General features: G+C 58.4%; 1 protein-coding gene across 1 annotated transcript; it reads left to right on the top strand.

The window, feature by feature from the left end:
• Positions 1 to 2,752: 2,752 nt before the first annotated feature.
• On the top strand, positions 2,753 to 8,176 carry LOC142827930 (interferon-induced protein with tetratricopeptide repeats 5-like). Its single transcript, XM_075924552.1, has 2 exons — positions 2,753 to 3,009; positions 5,141 to 8,176. Exons 1-2 carry the CDS (start codon positions 2,984 to 2,986, stop codon positions 6,537 to 6,539), a joined length of 1,425 nt encoding a protein of 474 aa, XP_075780667.1. The 5' UTR covers positions 2,753 to 2,983; the 3' UTR covers positions 6,540 to 8,176.
• The last annotated feature ends 2,024 nt before the right edge of the window (positions 8,177 to 10,200 follow it).

Here is a 10,200-nt window from a genome sequence, read left to right as displayed (position 1 = left end):
TCTGGCTGCTCCCCTCAAGATCCAGCAACATGACAGGCTGGCTGCGGGAGATGGGGGCGGAGGGGGAACTGGCCGGCAGGGAGTGGAGCTGGCTGGGAGGGGAGTGGCGGGAGCGGGGCTGGCCAGGGGGTGGAGAACCGGCCGGTGGGGAGTGGGGCTGGCTGGGAAGGAGATCGGGGGGAGCGGCACTGGCCAGGAGGTGGAGAACTGGCCGGCAGGGAGTGGGGCTGGCTGGGAGGGGGTTGGGGGGAGCGGCGCTGGCCGGAGGAGATGGGGGGGGGAACTGGCTGGCGGGGAGTGGGGCTGGTCCGGGCGCATGCAGATCCCTGTCTGGCGCCCGGTCCCGGCGGGGTGCACGGGTGAGTCCGGCCCCGGAGATTCCATCCCACCAGGCCCCCGCCCCCCTGCTCTCTACTGCGTCGTTGCGTGCTGCCTGGCTGGTAGGCGCACACACACTGGGTGAGCATGTCGACCAGCCAGGCAGTGCGCAACTACGCACTGATACTCATGATCATAATACAACTCACTCAGTTAGAAAACACCCTGCACTTCTCTGTCTGGTATTTTCTCCGTTTGTTTCCCGGGCAGACAGCGCAAATCCCGGACTGTCTGGTTCAAACCAGACTCCTGGCCACCCTCGCTGGAACTGCTTACGCTTTTTAATAAATAGGGAAGTGGTTACGTGTCTCTCTCCGGGCTGTGCTGATTTCCCTCGGATCTAAAAATACATTGAACCGCAGGCCACTCCGCGAGTGCACCCCCCTCCTTCAGGCCAGGCAAAGTGCATTCCTGCGGCCCCCCTCGCTCCCCAGAAACCCCAGCCTGGCCCTGCCTGGCGCTCCCATGGAGCGTGCGCATTAGGGCGGGTGCTACCCTGGTGCAATGCGGGGCAAGGAGGGAGTGGGTGCGTCTCTGGGCGCACGGCTTCCATGAGCACCCCCCCCCTGGGGAACCGCTGGGAAAGGTTTCTGGAGTGACTGGTACGTCCACGGTGGCCGAAAGCGCTCGCGTGGGCCCCGCCCCTCTGCCAGCCGGATGCCCGGGTGGGGGGGGGGCTGGCTCGGAACAAGCCTTTCCCCCCCAGCCCAGCCCTCGTTATTGGGGAGGACTCATTCCTGCCAACCTGGCCGATGGGAGCTGGCAACAGGGGCGGGATAACAGGCCTGGGGGGAGCTGGGCCCCTCCCACGAGCCTGGCATCCCAGGGCCTCAACCCTGCAGGGAACCGCACAAAGGCCAGGCGTGAGGTGACAGAGTCCGGCTGCTGCCCCTCCAGCTCCTTCAACCCTGGCCAGGGTCCCACAGAGCCAGGTGCAGTGTGTGTGTGTGGGGGGGGTGTGTGTGTGTGGGTGGGTGGGCAGGGGAGTGTCCACAGGAGGAGGGTGGGTGATGGGTTTCCTGCTGCGGTGTGTGTGTGTGTGTGTGTGTGTGGGTGGGTGGGTGGGTGTGGGCGGGGGAGTGTCCATGGGGGGGGTGATGGATTTCCTCCTGCATTATGTGTGTGTGTGTGTGGGGCGGGGGGTAGTGTCCACAGGAGGAGGGTGGGTGATGGGTTTCTTGCAGCAGTGTGTGTGTGTGTGTGTGTGTGTGTGTGTGTGTGTGTGTGTGTGTGTGTGTGGTGTGCGGGGGAGTGTCTGCAGGGGGAGGGTGGGTGATCGGTTTCCTGCTGCAATGTGTGCGCGTGAGTGTGTGTATGTGTGTGCGTGCGTGTTTGGGCGGGGGAGTGTCCGCAGGGGTGTGTGTGTGTCACTGGTTTCCTGCTGTCCCTCCTCGTCTTGGGCCCCTGCCAGCTCTTCACACGATGACTCAGGAGACTGAAACTCGAGAAATGAAAGTGAGCGGGGCCGGGAGGAAATAGAAAGAGAAAGACACAAAAGAGGGCGAGGAAGCAGCGGGAGCCGAGAGCCCCTGCCTCACCCGGGGGGTAGGGACACGGTCCTACTGGTCCCTGCTCTGTGGGACTGAGGGCGCGTAGCAAAGTGCTCCCTGCGAGGGGTGGGGAGTGACCCCTCGGGGGGCTGGTCAGGTTGCCAGATGGTTCACGAAAAATCCCAAATGTCCCTCCCCCCCTCCAAAAAAAACACTGGGGAAAAAAATCTGTTGATGGAGAAAAAAGGTGTGTGTGGGGGGGGAGGGGAGGACCAAAGTTGTTGAGCAAAAAAAAAGGACACCTGGCAACCTTATGTGCTGGGAAGCCCAGGGTGGGATTCTACATGTGCAAGCGTGTGAGTGTGCGTGCACACGCACACATGGACATACGTGCATACAGACACACACGCATGAATGAACACAGACAGACACACACACCCCACGGACATAAACACACATGCACACTCACACATACACATGAACACTCGCACACGTGGCCACAGAGACACGCACATGCACACAAGAACACACATGCACACTCACTCCCCCCCACAGACATAGACACACACACATACACACACGTAAACATGAACACACACGAACAGAGACATACACACACATAGACACACACAGACACACACGTGAATGCATACAAACAGACCCACAAGAACAAACATGAACACTCACACAGACACACACACATGGACATTCACGCACACAGACATGCACAGGCAAATTGACATGGATATGGACTCACACAAACACACATGCACACTTACACATGGACACACCCAAATAGACACACACGCCCACGCCCAGATGTAAGTGTGCGTGGCTATCTTGCTCAGGGTAGAAATGTGCCTGGCTATCTTGCTGCAGCTGATAATCCAGGCAGGGTCAAAGCTGCAGATCAGCCGGGGAGCTGAAAGTGAAGTTTCAAAGTTTCTCTTTCCCTGGCTCACTCTCACTTTCGGCTGCGATTCATCCCACCAGCCCGCACATAAAGGGCAGCCTCCCTCTGGCGGGCACAGTCCAGTCTGGCCCAGACGCGAGGCGGGTCTCTCCCGGAGCCGGGCCCTTGGACACCTTGGGAGGAAAGGCAGAGCCGGGAGAGGATGGGCACACGGCCGATCGCAATGAGGTAGGGGGCCGGGGCGCCGGGGGAGGAGGGTGCAGCGCGAGCAGGGACTAAATTCCGACTCGGGACGTTAGGTGGCGATTAATTTGCTAATCGAGCAGTCGAGGGCATTTCCCTAGTCCTGAAGGAAGGGCAGGGACAGCGCTGGCTTCCTGCTCGCGCGGAGTCTCAGCTCGGCTGCCGCGCCGCATCCTGGAAGTGACGGAGCAGCCGGTCCCCCGGGTCTCCGCACAAGCCCCCGTCCCCGCTGCCTCCTGCGTTATTAGGGACGGGGAGCTGGCGGCGAGAGCACGCCGGTTCGGACCCACCCACCGCGAATGCTGCAGGCCAGAGCGCCGCGGGGAAAGGCAAACTTTTGGAGGCTTCGCCGTATAGAACGTGGCAGGAGCATTACTCGGGAACCTCTCCCTCCCCGCCACGAGAACGCCTAGAAAACAAAACCCCGGCGTCCGCCCTTCCTGGCTTTCAAAGCCTGTCCTGTCCCCAGACAGATGGGAAAACCCAGCGGCAGTCGCTGGTCTGGAACCCAAAGGCATTGTTGGGGGGCAGGCAACTCGCCTGGTCCTCTACCTGCTGCCTTAGCACAGCTGCCGCTCTCCCTTCCAGGCTCCCCCGTGGCCTGCCAGCCCAGCTGGGGCTGCCTGGAATGGATGCTCCTCTGCCCAGAGCAGCGGGGACTGCCCTTGGCTGCCAGCTGGGATGCTACTGGTGGGCAAGCGGGACTGAGCCAGCAGCTTTGCATGGAGGTTCCCTTGTCCCTAATGAAGAGCAGCAGGGGAAAGGGATGGGAGGGGGCTCGCGGGACCGGCTGCTCCGTCCCTTTCAGAACGCAGAGCGGCAGCCCTGGAGGTGGGGCGGAGAGGTTGTCCTGAGACCCAGCAGGGGACCAGAGACTAAGCCAGTGTCCTTGCACGCCGGCTGCTCTCAGTCATCTGAAGAGTGCAGAGCGGTGGGGGAGGAGGGGAGATTGAGTACTAGCTCCTGCTTCTCGGGCAGTCGACTACCCGTCCAGCTCCTTAATTCCGACAGCTTCCGAGCCTGCAATCCGGTTTGCAATCTCGGGGGCGGAGGTGTGTGTGCCCAGTCTCAGGTATCGTTGCTTCCTGGTGACTCTCCAGGCTGGTGACTCATTGGGCGAAAGCGAGCGCTTGGCCATCGGAGCTGATGCCTGTTTGCATTGTTCTTTGGCCAGCTCCCCTGGCTGTGACTTGCCGGGTAGCACCTCCCTCTCACCGGCTCTGTGTCCCCCGCCCCCCACCATCCCTCAGTCTCCTCGGATGTGCCCTTCTTGGTGGTGGCACCGGCACTGAGCACTTCCATAGCACCTTCTGTCGGCCCCACGCTCCCATGGCCCCTCCTGTCCGCAGGGACCGAGCTCTCACTTGGGGGATTCACTGTCCCCTCGCGCAGGGGGCTGGGGCTTGGAGGCGCAATGCGACGGAATTAGGGGAGCTTCTCCAGAACAGAGCAGGTCACTTTCTGGACATCCCCACATATATGAGGTTAGATGGTTCGTGGTTGCCTCCCCGCCCCCGGATATGTCTGGGGGGGTTCATGGTACCAGGGAGCCTGGCTGGTGGAAAATAAGAATTTAGAACATTGAGAGCAGACCCAGTGACCAGTGCGGCGCTTGCAAGAGGCAGGTGATAGGACAAGCGGGGGCAGGTACAGTGCGGGGAAAGGTGGTAACTGGCCGTGGCTGAAACTTCACGGAGCTTTGAAAGGGGAGGGGCGTAGGCCTGCAGGGCAGCAGAGGTCACAGAACACTGAGCAAAGGGCTCAGGGCAGACAATGTGGGATACTGGCGGAAGCCAATTCTCTCCACAAAACCCACAGCGGAGGCCACACTGGCTCTCCATTGACAGTAAACGGCGGCAGCGGGGTGGGGGAGAGAAAAAAAAAGTCTCTTGTAGGGTGGAAGTTTTTGTTGTCAAAATTGGGCATTTCCTCGACAGCAGTCGAATCGCAGTGCAAACGTTCCCCCTGTTTTGTTGCCAAAGGCAGGTTTGGGTGACAACATTTGGTAGTGGAGACCAGGCCTAAGGGTTTGGCTGCACAGCAGGAGCTCAGTACCCACTGCCCCCCAAGTTAGCGTGCAGCCCTGATCGAGTTTTCTTTTCCCCTCTCTCTGCAGCTCCCTGCCGCTGAAGGAGAAGCTGCAGGCCCTCCAGTGCCACTTCACCTGGGACTTTGAAATCAGGGACAAGGTGGACGCCGCTCACATCCTCCATACGGTGGCTCTCAGAGTTGCCCACACTCCCTACCCGAACCAGGCTGTGTTCCTGGCCATGAAGGCTTATCTCTGCCACCTGCAAGGGCGATATGAGGACGCTCTGCAAAGCCTTAGGGAAGCTGAAGAGTTCCTGCATAGAGATCACCCAGGTAACGTCCCCCGCCAGGCCCTGGTCATTTACGGGAACTACGCCTGGATCTACTATCACCTGGCCCATTACGACGTGGTGGAGCGTTACCTGGACCAGGTGAGCCAGATCTGCCGCTCCCTGAACAGCCGCTCGCCATACGCAGCTCTGATCCCTGAGGTCCACGCACACAAAGGCTGGTCTCTCCTGGCAACCGGCTTCCGCCACGGCCAAGAGGCCACGGAGTGTTTCCAAAGGGCATTGGCAGAAGACGAAGCCAATGGGGAATATCTTGCTGGGTCGGTAATCGCAGCCTATGCATTGTGGACCCACTTGTATGATCCTGTGTCTTGGGAGAAAGCCAAAAAGAAGTTGGGAGACATTATCCAGAAACAGCCCCATAACTATGAAGCGAAGGTGTATTTATCCCGGCTCATTAAGAAGGGAGATAGAGGCCAAGCTGAAGCCCTCTTGGAAGACGTGCAGAATAGCCGAGACCCTGAAGTCCTGAGGAATGCAGCCAAGTTCTTTCAATCAGAGTTCCCAGAGAAAAGAATTCCTATTCTACAGAGGGCAATATCGCTGGACCCCACGTACCATCTCCTGTACTACGACCTTGGTGTCTGCTACAAACAACAACTGGCGGTGGCCGACACGGGCAGGAGAGAAGAAATCTTGGCAGCGGCTACAGAGGCCTTCAAGAAGGCTGTGCGGATAGATCCCGCCTTTGTGTTTGCAAAGCTGGAGCTAGCTGAAATGCTCGGACAAAAGACACCTGGCTACCAAGAAGAGATTTATCTCAACCTCATGAGCGAGGTGTCCAGCCTCAGCAAGAGGTGCCAGCAGGCCGTCTACCTTCACTGGGGGGACTTTCTCCTCTACAAGCGGGAGTCCCTGCCCGAGGCAGCTGAGATGTACAAAGCCGGTTTCGCCATCCCAGACAAGTATCTGGAGAGACCACAGCTGAAAAGCAGGTTGCAAGAGGTGGCAGAGAAATTCCAGCAGAGCTCCCGGACCACGGAGGCAAAGGCCATTTGTGACTTCATTAACGCAAACGAATGCCCATGGGGGGAGAGGAAGTCCTCTGATGGCAACAGCAGAGCAGGAGGGTGGAGAAGTAGGGAAAATGGGGGATCCGCTACCTTCCTGGGGCGCACCAAGACCTGCTTCTGAACCAGCCCTGGTGTCCCACCCCCGTACCAACGTCGTCTGTGTTGCACCGGATTCTGGGTTCCTGCCTCGTTCAGACCCTGGCCCCTTCCTGCTGCTGCCTCTCATGATTCTCATCAGCGATTTGTATTGGCAGCCCCTGACATGCCCCAGGATCCCACCCAGCCTGGCCCCAGAGAGCCTGCGGCGGAGGGACCCAGCAAATCGACAGGGCAGCACAAGGGGACATGACTGCTCAGCCCAACAGACCGTGGTCTCAGCCCACCAGTGGCTCAGCCACGGCCGAGAGGGCCGGAAGCGTTGTGGAGCTGCATGGCTGTTTCCACTCAGAGGGGACTGAGCCCCCCTCCGGGTCTCTAAGCCTCTGGCAAACCTCCCCACAAGCTCTGCTGCTTTCTCACACCCCCGCGGGACCTCGGTGGGGAGTTTCCTCTACCCGTCTCTCCCGGAGCAGGCCCCCGGCTGGCGTCTCAGACGTTAGCGCGGTGGAAATCAAGCGGCTCCCTTTGTTCTCCGCTGGCGTGCAATAACCCAGCATTGCTCTCCATGGGGGTGGCAGCTCAGGGGCGTCTGAGCATGGAGGGTCTTTTCCTAAAGGGCTGTAAGCTCCCGGGGAGGTGGGGAGAAAGGGGGTGCAGCGGTGCGGGTAAAGGCCTCTTACCTGGCAGGGTCACAAGCCCTGCTGTGGGTGCCCAGTTCCCAGATCCCTCGAGTACAGGGAGCCCACCAGGTGCTAGGGAAGCCGCTCTCCCGGGCCCCACAGCCCTGCAGTGATGGGACCAGCAGACAGCCTGGGCCAGCAGGGTGCCCGTGAGCGGGGGCTGGGCTGGGGCTGGGGTGTGCACCCCAGGGTGGTGCTGGGGGCCTGTTTTGGTAGGAAGACTCCAGACTAGGGCCCTGCTTTCAGCCCCAATCCTGTTCCGCTGCAAACGTGGGCAGCCAGCCGGTGCCTGCCCCAGGGCTGTCCTGGGGTGGGGTCCCTCCCAGCGGCTCTGTGGGGTTACTAACCCTCGCCAGGCCAGGCCTCGGGCATTGGCATCGACAGACCAACACAAAGCAAAGCAGCTTTGCATCCTCTTTAGATCCACTGCCCCAGCCGTGGCCCCCGGGTGCTGCCCGTTCCCTCCTCCGCCCCACAGAACTAGGGCACAAACCAGGCTTTTAAAAAGTCCATTGTCCTTGCTCTGTCGCTCCCCTCCTTCCTTCCCGTCGGGCCGTGGGGCTCCAACTTTTTGGCCCGTGGCCCGCCTGGATCAATGCAGAGCCAATCGGTTGCTAATGGCAACACGCCACTAATTACGTCCTTCTGACCCAGCTATTTTGCGAGTGCGGCCGCTGGGGGGAACCGTTCATGTGAACCAGTTAGAAAGGACACGTTCATGTGATTAAACCGATTAAACGCTTTAACGCTTTCGTGCGAATTTGTCAAACGTCATTTTAAATAAACTGAAACATTCCGTCCAACAATAACGGTTTCGATGTTGTCGTTTTGCCAGCGGTGGGGAACCTCTTCCAGGTCGGGGGCCACGGACCCCAGAAAACTCAGTTGGGGACCATGCAAGTGAGGAGCAGAAAACCTCCAGAACCCCCCAACTGGGGACACCTCGTTTCTCTGGCGCTCCAGCCCCACAGGGGGAGGGGGAGGGGCAGGAAGGACTGAGGGTCAGGGCTTCACATGGGCCCATTTACGTTTCTGGGGTTAATGGATTTTGTGGACCCCCCTTAGGCTTCGGGGTGGGGCCAAAAATGAGGGGTTCAGTGAGCTGCTAGTGTGTGGGATAGGTAGGGGGTGTAGATCTGGGTGAGTTGGGGTTCAGGAGGGAGCAATGGGGTGAGGTCTGGGTGGGAGGGATGGTGCAGGGGCAGGGGCTGGCTGAGTGAGGGAACATGGGAGGACGCGGAAGAAAGGACGGGGCAGGTAACGGAGGCCCCGGGGAACCGAGGTGAAGAGAACCCCGGGACGGCCACACCAGGGTAGAGCGCGGGTCGGGCTTGCCGCTGGGGGGTTTGTAAGGCCCAGGGAGGGTCGCGGAGCTCATGAGCAGGCGAGTTTAGGGGCAAGCCCCCACCTGCTTCCACTGGGAGCCGAGCTCCTGGTGTTAGGGCCCTGGGCCTGGGTCCGGGAGTGAGGGAGAGCCCGGACCCCACCCTGCCAGTGGGGGTTATAGCCGCGCCTTGAGCGGCCTAGGAACAGTACTGATAAAGCACACCTGGGCCACGGGTGACAGCATCCCTGACTGGTGTCTGTCCAACCTACTCCTAAATATCTCCAGGGATGGAGATTCCACAACCCCTTCCCCCTCCAGGCAATTTATTCCAGTGTTTAACCACCCTGACAGGTACAAAGCTTTCCCTAATGTCCAACCCGAACCTCCCATGGTGCACGTTAAGCCCATTGCTTCTTCTCCCGTTCTCAGAGGCCAAGGAGAACAATTTCCTCCCCTCCTCCCTGTGACACCCTTTTAGAGACCTGAAAACCGCTAACATGTCCCCTCTCCGTCTTCCCTTTTCCAAACTAAACAAGCCCAAAATTCCTTCAGCCTTCCCTCATAGTTCATATTTTCTAGACCTTTAATCATTCTTGTTATTCTTCTCTGGACCTTCTCCAATTTCTCCCCATCTTTCTTGAAATATGGTGCCCAAAACTGGACATGACACTACCACTGAGGCCTAACCACCACAGAGCAGAGTGGAAGAATGACTTCTTGGATGTGTCTAGACTGGCTACTTATCCGGAAAAGCAGGCGCTTTTCTGGAAAAACTTGCCAGCTGTCTACACTGGCCGCTTGAATTTCCGGAAAAGCACTGACGATCTCCTGTAAGATTGTCAGTGCTTTTGCGGAAATACGATGCTGCTCCCGTTCGGGCAAAAGTCTTTTTCTGAAAAACTTTGGCGCAAAAGGGCCAGTGTAGACAGCTCAGATTTGTTTTCTGCAAAAAAGCCCCGATGGCTAAAATGGCGCTCGGGGCTTTTTTGCGGAAAAGCGCGTCTACATTGGCCATGGACGCTTTTCCGCAAAAAGTGTTTTTGCGGAAAAGCGTCCTGCCAATCTAGACGCGCTTTTCCGAAAATGCTTTTAACGGAAAATCATGCCAGTGTAGACGTAGCTCTTGTGTCCTGCTCACAACACTCCTAAGCACAGTTTGGTTTATGATGCAGACAAGAAGCAAGACCTCATAGCAAACATTGCAACAGAACCATGTCCTAAGATAGAATGATTGACCGTAAGAAGCCATGGTCTCTTCCTACCTTAAAACCAAGGTTTGCATGTATGAGCGTACCGGAGGCGTATCTACCAACAGCACAAGCCATTCCTACCCGCTAATCAGGAAGGGCGGCTGGGAAGGTGAGACAGAAGGATACAGAGCTGATACGCCAAACATACAGAACTTAGAGCCTTCACTAGACTTGTTATCAGGGCTCGCCAGCTGCGCTGTCCGGCGATCTGCGCATGCGCAGATTGTCCTGCGATCGCCCAACCCGGCTCTTCTGGGTTACAATCTACTCGCCACAGATGAGTAGATTGTAGAATTTGTCGAGCCCTGCTTATTAGATTCTTCTACAAACCCTAAAATCCTACATTTTGGCTACAGTTTTTCCTTCCTAAGTGGAGCGCTCTGCATTTGTCCGTATTGAATTTCATGCTATTTACCTCAGACCATT

Source organism: Pelodiscus sinensis, chromosome 1, assembly GCF_049634645.1.
Source record: "Pelodiscus sinensis isolate JC-2024 chromosome 1, ASM4963464v1, whole genome shotgun sequence".
In the NCBI taxonomy this organism is placed as follows: Eukaryota; Metazoa; Chordata; order Testudines; family Trionychidae; genus Pelodiscus; species Pelodiscus sinensis.
Note: the sequence above shows the minus strand (reverse complement) of the source record. Positions and strands in the feature narration are given on the sequence as shown.

Coding starts and splice junctions, on each gene's coding strand:
- LOC142827930 (XM_075924552.1), top strand. CDS start 2,984: ATGGGCACACGGCCGATCGCAATGAG. Junction 3,010..5,140: donor ACACGGCCGATCGCAATGAG/GTAGGGGGCCGG, acceptor CTCTCTCTGCAG/CTCCCTGCCGCTGAAGGAGA.